General features: G+C 47.5%; 1 protein-coding gene across 2 annotated transcripts in view; it reads left to right on the top strand.

Moving 5' to 3' along the window:
• Window positions 1-25,206, top strand: part of hrasa (HRas proto-oncogene, GTPase a) — a 31,423-nt gene continuing 6,217 nt past the window's right edge. Inside the window, exons 1-3 of one of the 2 annotated variants that reach the window (XM_083655081.1) lie at window positions 1-203; window positions 20,760-20,949; window positions 22,793-22,971. In XM_083655081.1, coding sequence (XP_083511207.1) covers window positions 20,839-20,949; window positions 22,793-22,971 — 290 coding nt within the window. In that variant the 5' untranslated portion in view covers window positions 1-203; window positions 20,760-20,838. The remainder of the gene's footprint in view (window positions 204-20,759; window positions 20,950-22,792; window positions 22,972-25,206) is intronic. The other variant, XM_083655080.1, reaches the window with a different exon arrangement.

Below are 25,206 nucleotides of genomic sequence, written 5' to 3' on the forward strand. Positions count from 1 at the left end.
GCGGGTTCATTTTTATCAATTTCTACTGGAAAATTAAGCTGTTTTTGTATGTGAATAAAGTGTGGATATCTGACGACGGCGCGGACCAGACAGAGAATAATCCTTTTCATCTGATTGAGCCAGGGACGCAAATTGAGTTGAAACATTGTTTCTTCTCTTTCTCCGGGTAGACGAACACGTCGCTAATTAGACCCCAGCTTGTTGTAAGTATGCAATGCACATTCCTGTGTGTGTGAAATATGTCCATCTAATACCTAAAGGCAGTGACTGTTTTTTGTTTTGTCGAGTTACTCATTACAAACGCGTTGTACGTTTGTTGGAGCGCAATGAAGATTGCGGACCACATTCATTTGGTTCACACCCCGACCCCGGCAAAGCTCTATATCTGCATCTATCTTGCTCTTGGATAGTTGGTTGAGGGATTGCAAGGTTTGGGGATTTTACATAGTCGAGTCCGTTTGTCATCATGCTGTTAAGGATAAACAATCTCTCTTGACTTCGGCGGTTCAAAACTTGGCCAAGGAGGAACAGGCTGATGTGGATTTATTTTATGTTATTGTTTCTCCCCCACCCAACTTCATTTTGAAAAACAATACGATTTTTGCGTTTAAATTGCCTTATCGTCGAGGGTATTTATATAGTTATTATATGAATGTTTTCCAGTGTAGAGACAAACTAGAGTAGAAGGCTATACTGACTGTCGGCAGTGGCCATGGCACAGACAGACTCGGGTGACGCCCCGGTCGGCCGTCACACGGAGTGAAAACTGAATGTAGCACTGCGGAAGTTACATTCCATTACAAGGCGTTTGGAAGGCTGACTTGGAATAAATGTTATTCTGCTCAACTTCACCAGTATAAGTTGAAAATGGGACATTGGCATCATTCACATTCTGGCTATAGGGCTGGTAGACACCACCCACACCAAGCCAATTGCCAAATAAAGAATTATCTTCTATTCTATTCTCTTCTATTCTTCTAGAGTCTAGAATCTAGGCCAACCAGGGATGTAAACCCACCCAAACAGTTTAATCATGTTTTTGTTTGTTGACTAAATTAACCCACCTTTGACTGACATTATACATCTTTATGACAGAATACACATTTTAGCCCTACTACACCATCGTAAGTAGCATCAAGCTGAGAACACGGAGGGTCTTTTAAGGTAAAGCGGATGTTTTTCTGAAAAATAGAAGTGAATCTTATATATTGGTGGATGTTTGTCATATGATGATCACCGCCTGGAGGCCAATAGTTTATCCGCCTTGTTTTTCACCATGACATCACTGCTGTTGACCAAAGCATCTTGTCTGAATGATATGTGATGCTGGTCCTTCAGTGATCGCCTGACGTCAATTAAATGTTATGTACATGAAATCAATGTGTGCAGGGTTCAGTGTGTCAGTCAGGAATTCAGACAGCTGGCAGCCACCTGGAGATAGTCGAGCCAATAATAGAGGTGTGATGTTAATGTCTCATCCCTCTCGCTGAACAGCTGTATGCTGAGCACTACTGGACAGCATGACGTCATGTATACGAGAGAGAGCCTCGTCTGGAATTACCAAGATCATGTTTTACAAAAGAGCACTTGGTCATCATGTTCCTTTCATCCACAGAGATTTAATTTGCTGTGTGTAGCGCCTGTGTGTGTCCGAGGCCCAGAGAGGGCTTGGGAAAGGCTCTAGGGCACACTGCTAAGCAGATTTTGGGGATGGCCCTCCAGATGTTAAGTGCTATTGTAGCGCAGACTAGAAATGGCCTTTGTTCCTCGGCATCGCAACTGGCGGCTCAGTGCCACATAATGTTGTGCTGTTGAGGGAATGCTGATACAGGGGAGGTCAGTTTGTTGCTGTGGTCCTCGATGATGCTGTGCTGTTGTGAATCTGTGCCGTTTGTTGCTGTCGTCCTTCTTCGGACTTGGAGAGCTGATCTTGGGCGGGCTCTTACGCCCGTTCAGCTTTGTGTGCATGTAACTCACGAGATGCTTTCTGTGCAGTGCTGCTAATCACACCTATTACGCACACACACCAAGAGCCATTGGGTCGGTGTCTTCGCCCAACTCGCACTGATTGCAAGAAGGGCACGGATGAATTTCGAGCTCTTTGGTGTCATCTGAGCCTCATGGTTCCTCTAACTGGCAGCCCTTTGTGTGGAGGTCAGCTGGCCTTTTCATCTCCACTGCTGCTGCCTCCACCATCTCACCCTGCCCGGCGAGCTGAAAGCACGACCCAGTAGGGAAAAGGTCACCGGGAACTCCAGCCCCCTCAAGAACTGCTGGTTTTTAACTACACACAATGCACACGCTCTGTATCTTCTGTATCTGTGTGTTTGTGAGGGAGAAATCAGTAGGACGCAAATCTGTTTATTTATGGGTATTCCCTAAAGATTTAAACTGAGCAAAATTAGGTTTTTGTTCATGCCGCACATAGTCTTGATTTTCAATGCGTGTGTTCCGCCTCCAGAAGAGGAATCCTGGCTATGGCTAAATATCATATGCATAGTAAGTCCTATCATGAGTGTAATGGAGTTATATTCAGTATTCATTCATTTTGATAGACATCATCATTCTGGATTGTGTTAAATAAATCCTCACCTCCATGTGTTTCATTGGCCTCGGAAAATAGAATAGTGATTCCTCAGCTGCCTGTCAACACTGTTCGGATGCCATTTAGGAGGATGATGTCATCTGCGAGAGCAGTGGAAGGGGGCGGTGGGCTATTAAGGCTCCAAGATGGGTCTTGGACTCCAAGTATTGGACCGTGATACCTCCCTGGAGAGGTTCTCCTTACCATCATCGCTCCATTAAAAATCTCTTATCCCCGCAGTGGGCCAGTGTCTCTGCCAGTATGGATCCTTTAACCAATTAAGCGCTCTAACGGAGAGCGGGATGCATGTAGAGAAAGATGGCCATTCTTGTGCAAAGTGTGTTTGACTTCATGCCATTGTTTCCATGTCAAGAGCCTAAGCTATGAAATCACAGAGAAAAAGAGGTGTCTCGTGTCTGACTCGGGTCGACCCCGAGTCATCGAGTGTTCTGAGGATACCCCGGCCGTACAGCTGGATTACCAGGCCAAATATTGTCTTTTTGACAAGGGGGGGGAGGTAGGAGGTCTTTGATTTCTTTTTCACGTCGACCCCTCCCCCCCCCCCGTGTGGTCTGCTGTGCCCTGGCGTATGGAAAGAGTAGCCCTCTCCCCCCTCCCTCGCCCAGAGCCACTCCTCTCCCATCATCGCTCTCGCTGCTCTGTGCTCGCACCCTCAGTAACCTGTCACGTAAGATTATCCTCTTGGTCCAGGCAGGGCTCTAGGGTTTCAAAACGAACTGTTAATTTCCTAGGCTGGAGGTGGCGAGCTAAAAATAACCTAACACACACACATATAATGCTATAAATAACCCTAAACACACACATACAGTGCTCCTTGAGCAAAAGGGAGTAGCCATGCAGAGATTTAGTGGACCCGGGAGCGGAGCGGGTCATGAGTCTGTACACCGCTGTGTGTGTGTGTGTGTGTGTGTGTGTGTGCGTATACGTGTGTGTGAACATTGGTACTGTAGCTGGATGCTGCCTCTGTTCTCCTTTGATGAACTAACTTGTTATCCTGGTATGGCACTCACTGTACATTTTTGCTTCCGGATTATTGCTTCTGTCAGATGAGCACAATATGATGCTACGTTTTTGAGCAAATGATAAAATGGGCCATATCTTGTTAGTTTCGCATCATCTCGGTGCTGTGTGTGTTTGTGATTGAACTGTGTGTGCAAATGTGTACATGTTTGGCACTTCTGGGGCTAATTAGAATCTAGCAGAGGCTAATTAGTACTAATACTAATTACTGTGCGATATGACAGTCAGGACTAGGGATGCACTGATATGAAAAATGTGGCCGATAAGATAACAAATATTAACATTGGTGTTTTTGCAGAGAAATCGATATTTACCAATGTCGATTGATCTGTATAAAACAAGTTACCGGTAGTTTATATGATAATTTTGTGATGCACCGATCACATTTTTTGTCACCGATCGTCTATGAGCAATATCTGCCTGATACCGATCATCATGCCGATCGTTTTTAATTTAATTACATTTTTTAATTACCAGCTGGTAGGCTATAGCAGTATTTATGTCACTCCTTGCCCCTCTTATATCACCTTTTATAGCAGTAATTGGTCTAACTGTTAGGAAACTGTTAGACTCTAACAGTTTCCATTAAACATGCATTTCATCCATCAATAATATAAGAACGCCTTGACGGAATTTAATCAAATTTGCCTCAAACATTAACTTGGCCTCAAGGATGAACTGATTACAATTTCAAGGTCACTGTGACCTCACGAACGCCATTCCCAAGTTCGTTAACACAATATCTCAAGAACAGCTTGATATCATTTATTCTGATTTGGCTCAAACATCGACTTGGACGCAAGGATGAACTGATTCCATTTTGGTCATCAAAGGTCAAAGGTCAAGGTCACTGTGACCTCTCCAATGCCATTTTCAAGCTTGTTAACACGATATCTCAGGAATGTCTTGATGGAATTTCTTAGAATTTGCCTCAAACGTCCACTTGGACTCAAGGATGAACTGATTACATTTTGGTGGTCAAAGTTCAAGGTCACTGTGACCTCACACACCCAATTTCCAAGCTCTGTAACGCAACATCTCAGGAGCGCCTTGACGGAATTTCTTCCAATTTGCCTCAAATGGCGATTTGGACTGAACTAATGGCGGAGGCATAAGTCCGCGTTGCGGTCGTTCTAGTTAACAGTAATGTTAGTTGGTTTTGCTAGTCTTTACTCTTCTTATTCTGCTTATAAATGGTAACGGTTCTGGAAGTTAAATGTTAGCTAGTCGCTTTGATTGAACCTTGAACTACCAAGTCTGCAAGACTGAAACAGAAACAGAAAGGGATAAAGTTATTTCTCTATTGGGTCGGGTTGCCAGATACAGCAATGGTTTCCAGCCCAAAGAAAAAAGCTCAAAAGCCACCAAAATGCACACAGAACCGAATAAAATGCAGGTCTATGGAAACAATCTGGCAACACGGAGTCGGATGCATGCTACCTAAAAGCACATGGTTATTATTTACAAGGTGATCAATCAGTATAAAATGTCCCATGTGTCTGTGCCTTACTGCCTTCTTACCTCCCTTCTATCTGTACAAAGACCAATTTGGTGCAAGCCCCACTGACAACAAGTGGCTGTGAGGAAATGACAGCAACTCTATCAAAGATGAATTTAGCTGCTCTGTATGTATGTGTGGATTATTAATCAGCTGCTCTGTATGTATGTGTGGATTATTAATCAGATGAATTTAGCTGCTCTGTATGTATGTGTGGATTATTAATCAGATTAATTTAGCTGCTCTGTATGTATGTGTGGATTATTAATCTGCTCTGTATGTATGTGTGGATTATTAATCAGCTCTGTATGTATGTGTGGATTATTAATCTGCTCTGTATGTATGTGTGGATTATTAATCTGCTCTGTATGTATGTGTGGATTATTAATCTGCTCTGTATGTATGTGTGGATTATTAATCTGCTCTGTATGTATGTGTGGATTATTAATCTGCTCTGTATGTATGTGTGGATTATTAATCTGCTCTGTATGTATGTGTGGATTATTAATCTACTCTGTATGTATGTGTGGATTATTAATCTGCTCTGTATGTATGTGTGGATTATTAATCAGCTGCTCTGTATGTATGTGTGGATTATTAATCAGCTGCTCTGTATGTATGTGTGGATTATTAATCAGCGGCTGACATGGCCTCGTTTGAGAGGAGATGGCACGGCTGTCTTTTCCTCCTGCAGGCTTGGCTGTGTTGAATTTGCATATTAGGATTTCAGGTTTGACAGATCGTGTTATTTAAGAAGCAATAATTAACCAACCATGTCAAAAGCTAGAGGTGTGTGTGTGTGTGTGTGTGTGTGTGTGTGTGTGTGTGTGAAAGAAAATCTGTATCACGTGTCAATCTCATTATTATTATTATTATTATTATTATTATTATTACATGGGTATATTGTAGGTTGCTAAGCAGCTCAGCGGCGCAGTGGTAGCACTGTTGCCTCACAGCTAGAAAGAAGGTCCGCTGTGGACTGGGTGCTGAGGGTGTGTCTCCCCCAGAAGTCTGTCCTGTGTTCTGTAAGTCTCTCCTCTGCACATAGAGGTCTGCCCTGTGTAAGTCTCTCCTCTGCACACAGAGGTCTGCCCTGTGTAAGTCTCCTCTGCACATAGAGGTCTGCCCTGTGTAAGTCTCTCCTCTGCACACACAGGTCTGCCCTGTGTAAGTCTCTCCTCTGCACGCAGAGGTCTGCCCTGTGTAAGTCTCTCCTCTGCACGCAGAGGTCTGCCCGGTGTAAGTCTCTCTGCACACAGAGGTCTGCACTGTGTAAGTCTCTCTGCACACACAGGTCTGCCCTGTGTAAGTCTCTCCTCTGCACACAGAGGTCTGCCCTGTGTAAGTCTCTCCTCTGCACGCAGAGGTCTGCCCTGTGTAAGTCTCTCCTCTGCACACAGAGGTCTGCCCTGTGTAAGTCTCTCCTCTGCACACAGAGGTCTGCCCTGTGTAAGGCTCTCCTCTGCACACAGAGGTCTGCCCTGTGTAAGTCTCTCCTCTGCACGCAGAGGTCTGCCCTGTGTAAAGTGCCTTTTAAACATGAACTCTGGATCATGTCCTGCTAGAGAGAGCAGGATAATTTCAGGTTTTGCCTTTCTAAACATCAGGGGTCTTTGTTAAGAAACAACTGGATATGAGCCGTTTTTTTCTGCCAGTGGGCGGGGGGGGGGGGGGGGGGGGGGGGGGGGGGGGCGGCGCGGCGCGGTAGCATCTATCGAAAACAAGAAATGTGATAGGAAGCAGCTGTAGCTATGAGGCAGTCAAAATAGTGGTCGCACCGTCGTCAATCACTGTGGGTGATCTATTTTACAAGTGGCAACTAGTCATATCTGACTAGTTTTAAATGTAGGCTATTTCTCCCCACAAAAGTTTGATAGCCTATCAGTCAGTCAGCTCCTATCCTCTACGCAGTGGAGAGGCACACAACACTGCCTGCTGATATAATTGGCTGCATCACGTTAGCGACAAATCTGGAGACTTCAAAAAGCATGCCGTTGGTTTTAACGGAGTCCATTCCAACGAGGGGTGGCAATGTGCCAAAAAATGAGCGCTTCACATTGCTACATAAAGCAGGCGCAGCCCAGTCAAAATAGTGGTCGGACTGTCGTCAATCACTGTGGGTGATTTATTTTACAAGTGGCATTTCAAGTCATATCTAACTAGTTTTCAATGTATTTCTCCCCACACAAGTTAGGCTTTTTCTGACATGGGAGCAAGCAAGCAGCAGCAGCAGCAGACCTGATGCACTGGACCTGCCTGGCTGCAGCTGAAGCGCATTGGCCAAACAATCAATCAATCCGTTTTTGCAGCACTTGAGGAAACCGTGAGTTTGCTCGTTATATAAGCGATTGCCCGAACGATTCATTAATTAATAAACTAGTGAACGTGAAGTGAGTCACGAGCCACACCTGCCCACTACGGATATGCGGATAATATCCTGCCAGCTGTTTAACATGAGCTGCGATTGCGTGGAAGCGGATCTTATACCGGTGGTCGAGGTAGATAAGATACGGACTCGCGGGAGTGCGCGTAGGCCGGCTAATTGTTGTTTAACATGCAGGCCAACCGGCTAGGTGCAGGTTATAATACGGATTCCACTGCATGTTAAGAAGTGGCTTAAGTCTCTCCTCTTCACACAGAGGTCTGCCCTGTGTAAGTCTCTCTCTGCACACAGAGGTCTGCCCTGCGTAAGTCTCTCTGCACACAGAGGTCTGCCCTGTGTAAGTCTCTCTCTGCACACAGAGGTCTGCCCTGCGTAAGTCTCTCTGCACACACAGGTCTGCCCTGCGTAAGTCTCTCTGCACACACAGGTCTGCCCTGCGTAAGTCTCTCTGCACACAGAGGTCTGCCCTGTGTAAGTCTCTCTCTGCACACAGAGGTCTGCCCTGTGTACGTCTCTCTCTGCACACAGAGGTCTGCCCTGCGTAAGTCTCTCTGCACACAGAGGTCTGCCCTGCGTAAGTCTCTCTGCACACAGAGGTCTGCCCTGTGTAAGTCTCTCTGCACACAGAGGTCTGCCCTGTGTACGTCTCTCTCTGCACACAGAGGTCTGCACTGTGTAAGTCTCTCTGCACACAGAGGTCTGCCCTGCGTAAGTCTCTCTGCACACAGAGGTCTGCCCTGTGTAAGTCTCTCTCTGCACACAGAGGTCTGCCCTGTGTACGTCTCTCTCTGCACACAGAGGTCTGCACTGTGTAAGTCTCTCTGCACACAGAGGTCTGCCCTGCGTAAGTCTCTCTGCACACAGAGGTCTGCCCTGTGTAAGTCTCTCTCTGCACACAGAGGTCTGCCCCGTGTACGTCTCTCTCTGCACACAGAGGTCTGCCCTGCGTAAGTCTCTCTGCACACAGAGGTCTGCCCTGTGTAAGTCTCTCTCTGCACACAGAGGTCTGCCCTGTGTAAGTCTCTCTCTGCACACACAGGTCTGCCCTGTGTAAGTCTCTCTCTGCACACAGAGGTCTGCCCTGTGTAAGTCTCTCTCTGCACACAGAGGTCTGCCCTGTGTAAGTCTCTCTCTGCACACAGAGGTCTGCCCTGCGTAAGTCTCTCTGCACACAGAGGTCTGCCCTGTGTAAGTCTCTCTCTGCACACAGAGGTCTGCCCTGTGTAAGTCTCTCTCTGCACACAGAGGTCTGCCCTGTGTAAGTCTCTCTCTGCACACAGAGGTCTGCCCTGTGTACGTCTCTCTCTGCACACAGAGGTCTGCCCTGCGTAAGTCTCTCTGCACACAGAGGTCTGCCCTGTGTAAGTCTCTCTGCACACACAGGTCTGCCCTGCGTAAGTCTCTCTGCACACACAGGTCTGCCCTGCGTACGTCTCTCTGCACACAGACCAGAGCCGCTGTATCTTTGGTTAGAGGCTCTGTGCTCCAGCCCTGAGCGAGTTGCACCGTGTGCCAGGTTGATTTATTTACACTGGGGGAAAAGGAAACTAAATGTTTGGCCACAAGATTGAGGGGTCAGGGTAATTCCCTTCCTGTTGTGCTGGAGAATTATATAGCAGTCTGGGTGCTTTTACAAGGAGGCCACTGTTGATATTGGTGATGATGTGGAGCAGCTACCTGCTCCAGTTAAAGGCAAGCGATGGCTTACTGGACCTAGCATGCAGCATCGCATAGAGACACTGCGGAGCGCGTCGTCATTCAGAAACCACGCCCAAAACGGGGGAAAACAGAAACCCCCCCTCCAATCCTGGCGTTCTCCTATGTCGCGTGCATGGTTGCGTGTTGCACAAAAATATTGTATATAGGGAAGATGAACTCTCCAACTTATTTCCTTGACAGCTAGATCCACATTTTTCTTCTGGCCAATTCTCAATGGCTTCCTTGTTTTGCTCAGGAGTACAAAAAAACTTTAACTGGCGAATTTTTTACATTTGTTGTCTGCGCAGCCCACCACACAACAGCTTTTAGCTATGTTTAATTCAAGGAAAATGACGCGGGTGTGTGGGAGTGAACGGTGCGATTTCCCCCGTGATGGGCGTGGCCTATTTCATGCAGTGTCTCTATGTTCGCGTGTGTGAACGAGTGTGTCGTCTGTCAGAAAGCAAACAAGTCTGCTTTTTCCATCAATCATTAACATCAGTGAGCAAACCTTCCACACAGTCACAGTCAGTCTCTCTTTCTCACACACACACACACACACACACACACACACACACACACACACACACACACACACACACACACACACACACACACACACACAGGCCATAAACACACAAACAGGGACTCTATTAATACAACACCACACCCAGGGACAAATATAGGAGTTACTTGGAGCGTGTCTATTGCTTTTGACTCCAAGACACAGCATTAGCCTTGTAATTGGAGTTAGTCTTCTCTGGATGCTCTGTGTAAGAGGAGTTAGTTTTCTCTGGATGCTCTATGTAAGAGGAGTTGTCTCTGGATGCTCTGTGTGAGCAGAGTTAGTCTTCTCTGGATGCTCTGTGTGAGAGGAGTTAGTTTTCTCTTGATGCTCTGTGTGAGAGGAGTTAGTCTTCTCTGGATGCTCTGTGTGAGAGGAGTTAGTCTTCTCTGGATGCTCTGTGTGAGAGGAGTTAGTTTTCTCTGGATGCTCTATGTAAGAGGAGTTAGTTGTCTCTGGATGCTCTGTGTGAGAGGAGTTAGTCTTCTCTGGATGCTCTGTGTGAGAGGAGTTAGTGTTCTCTTGATGCTCTATGTAAGAGGAGTTAGTTGTCTCTGGATGCTCTGTGTGAGAGGAGTTAGTCTCCTCTGGATGCTCTGTGTGAGAGGAGTTAGTCTCCTCTGGATGCTCTGTGTGAGAGGAGTTAGTTTTCTCTTGATGCTCTGTGTGTTGTGCTCTCCTCAAACTGTCCATTGGCCATGCGGATGTCACCTGTTACTTCTCTGCAAGGAAAGAATCCCTCCAGCTGTGATTGTGTGTGTGTGTGTGTGTGTGTGTGTGTGTGTGTGTGTGTGTGTGTCCATTTGGAGGAGGCGCTGTTTCCTTTATCCATAGACTCAGACTAGATACATTTGTCATTATGAAATTTCCCGATGTTTGAGCATCTATAATTATTGTTTGTGTTCAAGGTAAATGTGAACACAAATAAAGGTGTGTGTGTGTACCTCTGTAAGAGAGAGGGCGTGCATCATGTGTATCAGTAGCTGGGTTTCCATCCAAATGTATGGCAACTTTTAATCGAATTTTCAGAAAGTCGGCAAAATAAAATGCGAAACAATGCGCGTTTCCATCCACTGCTATTTTGCGAATTATAGAGCTGTCAATCACCTCGTGTTTGAGGCTGTCTGAGCTGCTGATCAGCTGCTAGACCCAATATACAGCTCTGTTAAACACATCTAACGTTATTCATTTAAAGTTTCTTGATGATCTACAAGTAGACAAAGGTACCATAACGCCATTTCTGGATTACCAGGTGTGACTCAAGCATAACGTTATAATCCACGGAGCAGATAGTAAGTGAATACTACTATCAATACTACTAATACAAGCGTGAAAACTTTTTTGCGATATTTGGAGGTTTTTGCGAATTAGGCAGCGTTTCCACTCAGTTTTTTTATGCGCAAATTGAAATTTCGCATCAAAACAGGTGGATGGAAACCCGACTAGTAAGTGTTCTACTCAGGGCGGCCAAAGCGCCACTGTTCAGTGTGAGAGCAGTTGGAGTAGCAGGACTACATGGAGCAGCTCTCATTCTCGTCTCTCTCGTTAGTCTTTATATGTGAGGGATGATGACAGTTTGTGTCCTGGAGAAAAGAGAACAGCATACACACACAAATGTAAGTGCTCATGAAATCGTGTCAGATTGATTACACACACTAACAGTAGCAGGGGTGTTGCGGGTTAGTTATTCCTACATTTTGCCACTTAACTCATTGAGTGCCAATGACGACTTTAGTCGTCAATTGCTTTAGTAACGTTGAGTGCCAAAGACGACTAAAGTCGTCAATTGCGTTTTTTGACGGTGGGACGTGGATCAAAGCATCAGGCATCTCCTGTACAAATATGGGAGCTATTGAAGGTGTATAACCTATTTTACGGACTCATTAGGTGGCGACAGTGCTCTCCAGATTACAGAAAGGTCCGGAAAACTGCAGCAAAAAGCCGTGATCAAAGAGAAGCCGATGCATGCTGCAGCCAGAGCCATATAGATTGCTCTGTCTGCAGCTGACGTCGGGCTGCGAACATCAGTCAATCCGCGCACACAACTGAGCTCCTCTGCCTCTGTCTGTCTGTCTGCATATAGTTTCTCCACACGATTACCCGCCAGAAAGGCAGCACCCGACGCCGAAGGGCCAAACCTATCCCTGCAGTCCCGTTTGGCATTTCCTTGTCGCGCTGGGAGCCGCCCGGGAGCCGCCCGGCGCAAAAACAGAGGGTCCGAAAATAGACTGGGTGCGTGTGGGGAGGAGTTTGCAGCTGAGGCGGGGAGAGGGGGGTGGGGCACGCAGGCTCCACAGAACTACACCACGTCACTACATCAGAAAATATTAGCTAGCGTCAGTGAATGTGCTTGAAATGCTGCATTTCACAAAAGGCTGAATATCTCAGCTTATAATTTGAAACCTGTCTTTTTGCTCAAAACAGCCTATCTTCTCCGGCTCATAACTAAAGAACGGAAAATGGGGTCAATAAACTTTTTTTTGCAGATGATAGAAGAGAGTCTCCTCGTTCTTCGTGTTCGGTGTTTACATAGTAATATCACACAATATTCTGTGGGCCTCGAAAAATCACTGAAAACGCTCTGAAACTCTGGCACTGGGAGCTTCCGTTCTCCAAAAGTGGCTAAAGTAAAACTGGTTAAAGTCGAGCTGAACCCAAAAATGACTTTTCTTTTCTTTTAGTTCAAATACCTGGGTGTAGGCAGTGCACCCATTTAATAATGTATGAAGAAATCACAAAAATCAAATTTCTTTAGTTTTTCACACTTTTTCACATCAAAAGTTCATTTTTCAAGATTTCATTGATAACAGAAATCTACAGTTTGCTGACGTCACCTAGTACTATCAAATTTCGACCCCATCTCAACCAATCATATCACGACATGGCAGCTGTCAATCAAATCTTCATTTCAGGATAATTTTCTCTTCCAAATGAAGTAGAAAATGGCGCCTAGTGCCTGTCATCTGGCAGAATTCCTGTCCCATAAACTAACTACTAACTTGGCCAATTGTTAGAAACATGAACAAAAAACAAAAATCTCTAAGAATGCAAAGAAATGTAACTGGCTCGTTAAAACGCGCATTCCAGGAATATCGTATTTACAGAAATAGCGTAAAAGGCGCGCGCTTGAGAGCGTGGTTGTCAGGGGTCTCCCCTCGGAGATTCCAGGCGGGCGGACAGCACCCATGCATCGGATTGTCCGCTCGCTCCGCACGAAGCAGCTGGCTGCCTGGTACTCCGCGGATCCCACTCGCGTAGCACGACGACAACACGCTGAATCCCACTGGATTTGGGGGTGGAACACGCCATGATTGACCAATGCCAAAGCCAGTCGACAGAATTGTCAAATCAAATCATCGACATGATACTATGACCCGCCTCTGAACTTGTCATCTCAGACAAATTATGTTTTCAGTCTGAAACGGACTGCGATGCACGTGACGAACGGGTTCAGTTCGACTTTAAGCAGGAACATGCAACGCAGTGAGACCCTGTAGACGAGCCTGTGTGGAGATGTTTAACTTGATCATGTTGAGATGTTGAACTGTGTGGAGATGTCTTGTTCTAGAATTGGACAATTCATTGGAAAAATACATTGAAATCGCAATATTATGAACTTCTGCAATTTCCTAATCGCAGAGGCTGCAACTAATTGCATAAGCGGCGTGTCCAAACGGATGTCTAAACAAGGTGTTTTCCAGCAGAGCTCCGTAGAGCCTGCACACTGACATCTCAAATCACTTTTCTTCAAACAATTCTAAAGTTCTAAAAAAAAAAAAAAAAAAAATCACCAAAAACTTCTGTTCAAATCACAATTTTCTGTCAAATAATTACAATTAGATTTTTTTGGTCAATATCTCTCAGCCCTACCTGGTTTTTACTCTTGTATGCCCCTCATTTCACTCTATAGGTCTAAACTACAAGGCGTGTCTGTTAGTCAGTAGATTGTGTCTGGGGCGTCAGTAGATTGTGTCTGTTAGTCAGTAGATTGTGTCGGGGGCGTCAGGGCGGGACAGATGCAGATAACAGCGCCACAGGGGGATAATAAGATCCTGCTGCTGATGTCATTGTGGCCTATTGGTTTATGGTGTATGTAGCGATGACTTGGCTTTCTGACCCGTGATATTCAAATTAATCATGTTCAAAAGGATTTGAATACCCGTTTTCATTTTGTAAATCAGCATATTTATTTTTGAGGTAGGGTGGCGTAAGGTAAATACAGTGTCTGGAGTTGACTTTTTGATTTCTGCTGTAGAAAGTGAAATTCAGCTGCCTCTAGCTGCCATTGTATCACAGGAAGGTGGAGGGATTCCCAGTGATTTTCCTCTGGCTCTGGCAATAGCGATGACATCATCGTGATGACATCGTTGGCCACTCATTGTCTTCCATCTAATGTGATGTCAGAGTGAACGGTAACCAAGGGAAGGCTCCTGACCTGCTGTTGCCATGGGGAAATCAGCAGTAGTTTCTTGTGGTTATCCTGTGGCCGGGTGACACGCGCAACAGCTTGCGTTGGATTTGATGTTGCAAAGGACTGTGACAGATTCACTTCTCTCTTGACTCATTGACTCATCAATATGTGCTATCATGTGCTATGGTACAATGGTGTGCTGTTATCGGGTAATAAATTATGTAGATTTGCTAACTGTCGTGAATTGGCAATCATCTGAGTCACACACATCTTCGCCGCAGATGCCACCGTCTTTCCCGGCAACACCCATATGACTCCTCTCCTCTCTGCCTGTTGACTCACCTCCTGGAATTTCACTGGCCAGCAGCAGCAGCAGCAGCAGCAGCAGCAGCAGCAGCAGCAGCAGTGTGGCGGGGGTGATGTCAGCAGATGTTTGTGTTTGTGTGTGTTTGTGTGTGTTTGCGTCTAGGCACACATATGTAGCATGCCTGCTTCCAGCAGCTGACTCCATACTTAACTTGACACGTGACGCTGCAATCAAAGCAAGCGTACTTGTCCCTACATCCCCCACACTTACTGAGCATGCTTCTCCCTACATCCCCCACACTTACTGAGCATGCTACATCCCCCACACTTACTGAGCATGCTTGTCCCTACATCCCCCACACTTACTGAGCATGCGTGTCCCTACATCCCCCACACTTACTGAGCATGCTTACCTACATCCCCCACACTTACTGAGCATGCGTGTCTTCTCCCTACATCCCCCACACTTACTGAGCATGCTTACTTCTCCCTACATCCCCCACACTTACTGAGCATGCTTACCTACATCCCCCACACTTACTGAGCAGCATGCGTGTCCCTACATCCCCCACACTTACTGAGCATGCTACATCCCCCACACTTACTGAGCATGCTTCTCCCTACATCCCCCACACTTACTGAGCATGCGTGTCCCTACATCCCCCACACTTACTGAGCATGCGTGTCTTCTCCCTACATCCCCCACACTTACTGAGCATGCGTGTCTTCTCCCTACATCCCCCACACTTACTGAGCATGCTTACTTCTCCCTACATCCCCCACACTTACTGAGCATGCTTACCTACATCCCCCACACTTACTGAGCAGCATGCGTGTCCCTACATCCCCCACACTTACTGAGCATGCGTGTCCCTGTCCCTACATCCCCCACACTTAAGGTCCTTGCACACAGAGTCCGAATTGTTCGCTGCGTTTTTTTAATCCGTCATCCGGGAAAAAAACGTCAGGCACAGATACCTTGCCCACTGAGTCCGATGCGTTAATTATCCAATATTCGTTGCGAAGATTCGCAACGAAAAGAAAACTACCGCGATCCTATTGATCCACAACTGGCAGTGTGTCTGTGTGGCTCTCTGTCTCTCCCCCCCCCCACCTTCCCCATACACACACACACACACACACACACACACACACACACACACACACGCATTCCAAGCTGGTCTGCAATCACCCGGCACATTCTGTCTTTTAATTCCGAATCTCTGTATTCCTGCTTTGCCATAAAATGCTTTGTGCTGGGAGCCGAAGTGAATTAACTTCTCAGACGCCATTTTTCATTGTGAATAGCAACACTATGGCAGCTCTGGGTGGTCAAACACCTGTCAAAACGATTTCATGGATGCCGAAAAACGCAGAAAATCGAACCTCGTCCGAAAACTTAAATGACGGACGTAATTGTCGGACTCGGTGTGTCAATGATGATTGACACAAATGAGGTCGTATTTTTATTTTTTTCGTGTGTCAATTTCGGACGAAAAAACGGACTCTATGTGCAAGGACCCTTACTGAGCATGCGTGTCCCTACATCCCCCACACTTACTGAGCATGCGTGTCCCTACATCCCCCAGGGACGGCTTTAGCTCAGGAGGTAGAGCGGGTCGGCCAATGACGCAAGGGTTGGCGGTTCGATCCCCGCTCCCTCCCAGCTGCTGTCGTTGTGTCCTTGGGCAAGACACTTAACCCCAAATTGCTCCCGATGGTGTGTAGGCACCCTGCGTGGCAGCCTGCCGCCATTGGTGTATGAATGGGTGAATGTAGACTATCTACTCATTGTAAAGCGCTTTGGATAAAAGCGCTATATAAATGCAGACCATTTACCATTTACCATTTACCATTTACCCCACACTTACTGAGCATGCGTGTCCCTACATCCCCCACACTTACTGAGCATGCGTGTCCCTACATCCCCCACACTTACTGAGCATGCGTGTCCCTACATCCCCCACACTTACTGAGCATGCATGTCATCACACACTTACTGAGCAAGCATGCGTGTCGTCACACAGCAGCACGCATGATGTGTTCTACAGGAACTGAGTCGCCGCGCTGACATCTGGAGGACTTGCACTGTCATTCATTCCCCTTCATTGCTCATTTCCACTCTTTGCCCCACATCTCCTCCCTTCTGCTGCATCAGTCAGTTAGTTTAGGTGTGAATTTACATTCACAACATGCTCTAGCTGAGTTAAAGGACCAATCTGTCATTTTTCTGCCCACTAGTAGATGCCATGCTGGAGCTGTAGGCTTAGGTGGAAGTAGTCCAGTCTCTTCTACATTCTGCGAACGCATCATAACAGTCCCGTACTTCAAGCTGGGAAAACTTGGCCAAAGCAGAAAGGGAAACTCAGGGGAAGATAATGAGCGATGATAGGCGGATGGATGTCCCGCCTAAAGGCAGGTGATTGGAGAAATACGAGCAGAAAGGCGGGACATCCGCTCGTATCGCTCCCATCACCTGCAACGGTTCGAATTCCTCCGGTCTGAAGCATTTTTCCCCCCCAACTTCCTTTGACCAGGCTCTGTGTGTGTTAAGTACAGACTGTATGCGTAAAGACTAGACGTAGTCTAGACTGGCCGGGGCTGATTCTGATCTTACAAAGCTCATTCTTATACCCTTCAGTAACAGTCACATCATATGTCAAGTGTGACATCATCAGTGACATCAATGATGACATCGCCATCAATGATGACATCACGGTGGCATCATCACTGTTGACATCATTGGTGACATCATCAGTGGTGACATCATCATCATCATCATCGGTGACATCATCTAACTAAGAAACAGTCGATAAAACAGACACGGCTTCCCATGCCACCGTCCGTAAACACTCGCATTGCTCTGCTAATATGCTATAGCATCTGCTATCTACACTATGCAACCCAGACACTCCTGTGCCATTGAGGCATGCAGAGCAAGAGCAACACAGCCGACCTACCGCACTGTAAACAACGACCAGGAAACACACGGTCCCAAACCGCGATACTTCACTTCACTGCATCGACTCAGGCCAGGATGGCCGCCGTCGGGCACGATGTTGGACCTTCCACACGTCTCGTGCTTCCATCAGGGACCGCAGCTCCCCAGTTGTTGCAGCTACGCAGTCCTCTTTTACACGCTAAAAAAACACAATACAAACAGAGATTAACCTTATTTTCACTGTCTGCCATGGCTGCTTTATTTTCACAATCGGTCATGGCTTGATCCAGTACAAACATGCTGTCGAGCCTCGCTGGGTCACTGTCCATTTAGAAATGTGGGGAAGAGCTAAATCCACAGACTTGAAGGAGGAGGATCAGTCCAACGCTCTAGCAGGCTGACAACAACAAAACTGTTTTCACAACACAGAGGGGGGCGTGGCTTCATTCACTGCTCAGAACATTATAACTCGCCTGTCTCGCTAGATATATAAAATGTTTTGCGGCAATCTACTAGGGCCGAATATCGCGTTTAGTCCATTTAACAGCTATGTATATGCTGCAGAAATGAAACCCTCGCAGCTAAAATTATGTTCTTTACATAAATGGTTGCTTTACTCTCTCAGCACAACTATGATTTCCAAATAAACATCCAAAGGGGGAAAATGTCTTGTGTGCTGCTGGCTAAGCTCCCCACTGGATATAATTGAATGTAGTAGGTTTTGAATGTACTTTGTCTCCTTTGGAAATGTGGTTTGAATTTTAGCTGTTATAATGTTCTACAAATTCTTTCATTCTGTTCTGTTTTCAAGTACCCCAGTAGGTCCAGAAATTCAAGTGAAGTTGGGGTTTGCCTGGAATTGAAAGTGTGTAAGTTCAGGTCTATGTGAAATGGATATCGTCTGTTTTGTCAAGAGGCCGACATGTTTCTTTAATAATGTGCTCTTAATGTATGGGCCAGGGGCCAGGGCAGCCCTGTGATATTGACTGGCTCTTAATGTATGGACCAGGGGCCAGGGCAGCCCTGTGATATTGACTGGACCTATTAACCGCGTTCAGCAGCTCCATAAAGGGCAACTGGAGACACACCTGTGGCAGAATGTATACAACTCTGTATATTTAGATGTAGAAATCTGTGTAAGCCCAAAAAAGCTCTAACTAAAATGTCACCTAAATTCACACTTAAGGTGTGTTCACACCGAGATATTTATTTTTCACTCTGTCGCTCAAGTCAACCCTTTGGAATCGCTCTGTCGCTGTGTTTAAATCGCTCATCAACAGGCACAGGAAATGACGGACATGTGGGGGATATAACGTTACGCAATGTCATGCTGTTTGTCCACTACGAGCCACCGTCATTGTTTACAAGCTAAGCCTATCAGCGTGCTCCTAATGCGAGCTGCATACCGGTAGTACAGACTTCACTTCATGTCAGCTGTCAGCCTGTCAATCAGCTGTCAATGCGGTTTGTTGCCACACAATAAACCAGCGGTTTGTTCCAAGCCAGTGGGATCCTTGACTCGCTCTCACACGGCAGCCAATCAGCATTGAACAGCGAGCGACTGATGCCAGCGTATTTTCGCTCGAGTTGGAATATTTCATCTTGAGCGACAAACGTATTTTCTCCCTATCGCTCTGTCTCTGCCGCTCGGACGCCCAGCGATTATTCTCCCAGGTGAATATACGCTCAATCGCTCGTTTGCATTGACTTTGTATGTAAACTCGACGCCAGCGACAAACTTTAATAGGTCGGTGTGAACGCACCGTAAGTGTACATTTTCCTTTTTTTGCCACAACCACCACAGCACACTAGTGGGCCTCAGAAGACTGCGTACAGTATGCATGGTGTGAGAGATGTGTAGCGGTACGCACATTCTCACGGCCCGTGGATTTCTTGGGAAACCTGTATGTACACATGGTTTATACATTTGGCCCCTGGAATCATCAAATCTTTTAGGCCTCTTGTTCTGCCTTTCCTAGACTGAACCCAAGGGGCAACCTCTAGCACTGAAAGCTGAAGCCAACGCGGAGGAGCCTTAAAACGGCTTCCTTTGTAATGATGGCCAGCACGGGGCGACTCCATTAGGTGCAAAAAAAAGTCAGATTGTATAGAAGTCAATGGGAAAAGGACACTGCGTCTGATTTGAGCTATGACCAGTGTTGGGCTCGTTACTTTAAATTAAAAAAGTAATATATTACTCATTACTTGTTACTCTTTTGAAAAGTAATATTATTACTTATTACTCCATGCCAACAGTAATTTGTTACATACTCGTTATATTACTTTTCCGTTGCATCCCACAAAATTGGGAATTGCGTCCGACTCCTTTCTCATCAAAATGCACAGTTTGCATGTGCGTACGTGTGAATATAGGTCTAATTGCTTAGTTTGCCGGAGCGCAGCTAAAGCTTCAGATGAGCAGGTGTTTCTACAGCCTATGCATGAATCCATAAGTGACATGCTTGCAATGTTCAATCTAGCTCATTGTGGACAGAGACAATTTATGCAGATGCCTTTCACGGATGATATGAAACTTTTGAACATGTCTCATATCTCACTAAAACGCTTTCTGTCGACTGTTTTGCCAGGATCTCTTGTAAATTTAGTACGCCGTAATATTAGCATAATGGGAGTTTGTTTGTTTTTGTTGTTGTTTTTCCCAGCCTGTGAAATGCACTGTTGGCCTCGTGCTCAGTGGTGTAACGGGACAGTGGTCTCAGTCAGACGTAGGCATCAGTCATGTGTGAAGGAGGCTGAGTGATCTCCTCAGCATCAGTCTGCCAGTGTCGTGCCCCCTCCTCCTCCTCCTCCTCCTCCTCCTCCTCCTCTCTTCACCCCCTCGCTCTCCCTTTCCCTCTCACTCTCACACACACACACACACACACACACACACACACACTCGCCACGCTCACATTGAGCGGGAGAGCATTGGAACATTGAGTACCTTCAGCACATTTTTCACATTCCCCTCTGAGGGTCTCAACCTCAGCCCCCACCACACACACACGCACACACACACACACACACACACACACACACACACACACACACACACACACACACACACACATCACTCATGCTTCTCACTGCTGGGCAGACATGGTAGTAGCTGTATGTAACAATTTGCGTTGTCTGGAACACCCCAGTTGAAGCCATGGGAGGAAAAAGAAAGAGGTTGAGTCCAGTGGCACAGAGTAGCTAAGCTCCTTCCCAGAGTTCTGCGTGTGTCAGCAGCGCTGTGGCTCCGTCCACGCTTGCCAATGTATATGATGTCAGGGAGAGTTTGCTTCCTGCCAGTGTGCTAACCTGCCCCCCTTCTCTGCTCCCTGCAGCAGCAGCAGCAGCAGCAGCAGCAGCAGCAGCAGCAGCAGCGGTGGTGTGCGGTGAGCAGCAGCAGCAGCGGCGGAGAAGATGACTGAGTATAAGCTGGTGGTGGTGGGAGCTGGAGGCGTGGGCAAGAGCGCACTCACCATCCAGCTCATCCAGAACCACTTTGTGGACGAATATGACCCCACTATCGAGGTAACGGCTCTCTCCTGCAAACGGCACGGTTTTATCTTCTTTCTGACAGTCCCCCTTGGATTTGTGTGCAGCTGGAAGCCTCACAGGTGTATCGCTTTGCAGTTATGTCATACGTGTGTCCCACATCTACGGCCGACCACCGTGTCAGAATAGTGGTCTAACGTCATGCTCCCCCACCTCCACCTCCACCTCCACCTCCACCCATCCCACTGCTGAATGGATCCGTCTTGGTCCTGCAGAGACTAAAACTGCTCAGTCTCAAATTGAATTTGCAAACGGAAGCTGTGGCAGTTCTCCAAAGGGTCAGGTTTAGAAGGAGTCCCTAATTCTGCTTTGAGGCAAAACATTTGCTCTGCCCTTCTCTACTTTATCGTCTCTTTTTCTTTTTTGCCTTGTAAACAAGAGATTGAGAGACGCTGCAGAGAGAGAGAGAGAGCCAGAGAGAATGTCAGTGTGTTTTCTCCTCTCTTCTCTCTCTCCTTCTCTCTGTCTCCCCCCCCCCCCCCCTCTCTCCCCCCCCCCCCCCCCTCTCTCTCTCTCTCTCTCTCTCTCTCTCTCTCTCACCACGCCTGCCTCTGGCCGGACAATGTCCTTTTTGTGTATTTGCATTCCTGGCCCCTATGCTCTAACAAACAAAGGGACGGCACTCCATGTTTGTCTGGCTGCGTGTTGGAAGGCTAAACATTGGCCCTGATGCCTGCAGCCCTGCTCCTCTGATCACTCCCTGATGCCTGCAGCCCTGCTCCTCTGATCACTCCCTGATGCCTGCAGCCCTGCCCCTCTGATCACTCCCTGATGCCTGCAGCCCTGCTCCTCTGATCGCTCCCTGATGCCTGCAGCCCTGCTCCTCTGATCGCTCCCTGATGCCTGCAGCCCTGCTCCTCTGATCGCTCCCTGATGCCTGCAGCCCTGCCCCTCTGATCGCTCCCTGATGCCTGCAGCCCTGCTCCTCTGATCGCTCCCTGATGCCTGCAGCCCTGCTCCTCTGATCGCTCCCTGATGCCTGCAGCCCTGCCCCTCTGATCACTCCCTGATGCCTGCAGCCCTGCTCCTCTGATCGCTCCCTGATGCCTGTAGCCCTGCTCCTCTGATCACTCCCTGATGCCTGCAGCCCTGCTCCTCTGATCGCTCCCTGATGCCTGCAGCCCTGCTCCTCTGATCGCTCCCTGATGCCTGCAGCCCTGCTCCTCTGATCGCTCCCTGATGCCTGCAGCCCTGCCCCTCTGATCACTCCCTGATGCCTGCAGCCCTGCTCCTCTGATCGCTCCCTGATGCCTGTAGCCCTGCTCCTCTGATCACTCCCTGATGCCTGCAGCCCTGCTCCTCTGATCGCTCCCTGATGCCTGCAGCCCTGCTCCTCTGATCGCTCCCTGATGCCTGCAGCCCTGCTCCTCTGATCGCTCCCTGATGCCTGCAGCCCTGCTCCTCTGATCGCTCCCTGATGCCTGCAGCCCTGCTCCTCTGATCGCTCCCTGATGCCTGCAGCCCTGCTCCTCTGATCGCTCCCTGATGCCTGCAGCCCTGCTCCTCTGATCACTCCCTGATGCCTGCAGCCCTGCTCCTCTGATCACTCACTGTTCATCTGACCCGGACAGGCGATTCCTGGCAGATATGGGCTAATGCGTGCTCAGCCAGCTGTGTGTGTGTGTGTGGATGTGTACATGATGGTCCTGCACAGCGTAGAGTGCACGAGGCCATGGATGTCCATAAGAAAGTGGTGTAGCACCCCCAGTGGTCGTGTAGCAGTAAAGACCCCAAAAACTGCTCTCTCTTATTTGACTGTTGATGTTTTTCGCCACATGTCCGCTGCTCAAAATTTTGGTGGTCCCTCCCCTTTTTGCAGGACTCGTACAGGAAGCAGGTGGTGATTGACGGCGAGACGTGTCTACTGGACATCCTGGACACTGCAGGTCAGGAGGAGTACAGCGCCATGAGGGACCAGTACATGAGGACAGGGGAGGGCTTCCTCTGTGTCTTCGCCATCAACAACACCAAGTCCTTTGAGGATATTCACCAATACAGGTGTGTGTGTGTGTGTGTGTGTGTGTGTGTGTGTGTGTGTGTGTGTGTATGTGTGTGTGTGAGAAGGGGACATCACTAATAATTATAAGTTCAGTTCAGTTATCCTTTATTTATCCCCATGGGGAAATTTACAGACCAATGATGTAGATCCACCCTTGAGTCAGTCCCATTGATTGCCGATGCTGCCCCCTAGTGGGACAAAGTCAGCATCACAGTGTGACTGTCAGTTGGATGGAGAGGGATCCATAATCCCCCCACCCTGCCTTTGGTGCGGGACAACAAGTGATTTTCCCATTTTAGGCACCCATCTCACTTGGTTCTGTTGTTGATGACACCTGATCTGTATCCAGTCAGGTTGTTATCCTTTATGGCTCCATTATGTGATTGCGAACACCAGTTTTAGAATGTTTCAACCTGTTTTACAAAAAAAAGCGTTATTGTTTATTTGTTTTTATCATCGGACACATACGTTTCAATGACACCTACTACAATACCCATAAGCCTCGTCAATTCTTGTCCAATCACACGATCAGAACAGAGCAGCTATTTCCACTGTCACACTCTGACTAGCTAGCTCTGTGCTCCATAGCAGCCCCAGTATCCTAAACCCAGCATGTCTGAGAAAAATGGCATCTTACCGTATGAGTCTGATCCACCGTTATTTTAAGCGTTTACTCGTGTCCCTCCACCCCCCTTCTGTCTGTAGATGTATATTTGTTGTCAATAAAACTTTAAGTGGAAACAAATGCTGTACAATTCAATTGGTTACAATCTGACACAAAACCATTTGTATCATGGAGGGGTGGCCGGTCAATTGAAGATGGAGCTGTGGCGTAAAGCACCAATGGAAATTATACCAATGATTTGTTTCTCATTTTGATCAGAATTCAAAAATGCAAATTGCATTTAGTCTTAATTTAGTCGCATTTAATCTATTACTCTTGCACAGTTTAGTCTATTGAATGATTGGAACCATATGGAACCAGCTATTTTCCAAGGTTCTAAAAGTGTTTTGACTGTTCATTTGCAGCACAAGGATAATCCTTGTGCTGCAAATGAACAGTCAAAACACTTTTAGAACCTTTGATGACATCATGATTAGAATGTGAGTAGCCAGCTCTGTGTGTGTGTGTGTGTGTGTGTGTGTGTGCGTGTGTGCGTGTGTGTGTGCGTGTGTGTGTGCGTGTGTGCGTGCGTGCGCCGGCTCTCTGCAGTGGTAGGGTGATGTCATGTTGTAGCGTTTAACACGGCTAAAGAAAGCTTAGCCCCCGACTGGAGGATTACAGCACGCTGCCAATGAAATCGATCCTGACTCAATTAGAGGAGAGGGGAGAGGCAGCAGCACTCCCAAGGACAGAGAAGGAGAAGGAGGGGGGGGGGGGGGGTCAGTTGGAAATGACGATATTCTCTTTCTCTCATTGTCTTTCTCGTTATATTAGATATCCTGCCACTATGGCATGTGCCAAATAGAGAGAGCACACATTGCCTCTTCTCCTCTTATCGAACATCTTTTTCGAGGGTTCAGACGGAGCTTATTACCCGTGCTTTGGTTTGGCCGGCTGCCACAGCATGACAGCCTGGTTTGTGCCGGGTTTAACACAACTGCTGACATCACCCTGAAAGGATGGCCCCCTGTGCAACTTGTGAACGCATGTTTGGCTCTTAGGCTGCGATGCTGGAGTCTGTGCTGGCTCTTAGGCTGGGATGCTGGAGTCTGTGCTGGCTCTTAGGCTGCGATGCTGGAGTCTGTGCTGGCTCTTAGGCTGGGATGCTGGAGTCTGTGCTGGCTCTTAGGCTGGGATGCTGGAGTCTGTGCTGGCTCTTAGGCTGGGATGCTGGAGTCTGTGCTGGCTCTTAGGCTGGGATGCTGGAGTCTGTGCTGGCTCTTAGGCTGGGATGCTGGAGTCTGTGCTGGCTCTTAGGCTGCGATGCTGGAGTCTGTGCTGGCTCTTAGGCTGGGATGCTGGAGTCTGTGCTGGCTCTTAGGCTGGGATGCTGGAGTCTGTGCTGGCTCTTAGGCTGGGATGCTGGAGTCTGTGCTGGCTCTTAGGCTGGGATGCTGGAGTCTGTGCTGGCTCTTAGGCTGGGATGCTGGAGTCTGTGCTGGCTCTTAGGCTGGGATGCTGGAGTCTGTGCTGGCTCTTAGGCTGGGATGCTGGAGTCTGTGCTGGCTCTTAGGCTGGGATGCTGGAGTCTGTGCTGGCTCTTAGGCTGGGATGCTGGAGTCTGTGCTGG

The sequence above is a fragment of the Poromitra crassiceps genome, assembly GCF_964638095.1.
Source record: "Poromitra crassiceps genome assembly, chromosome: 18".
NCBI lineage: Eukaryota > Metazoa > Chordata > Actinopteri > Beryciformes > Melamphaidae > Poromitra > Poromitra crassiceps.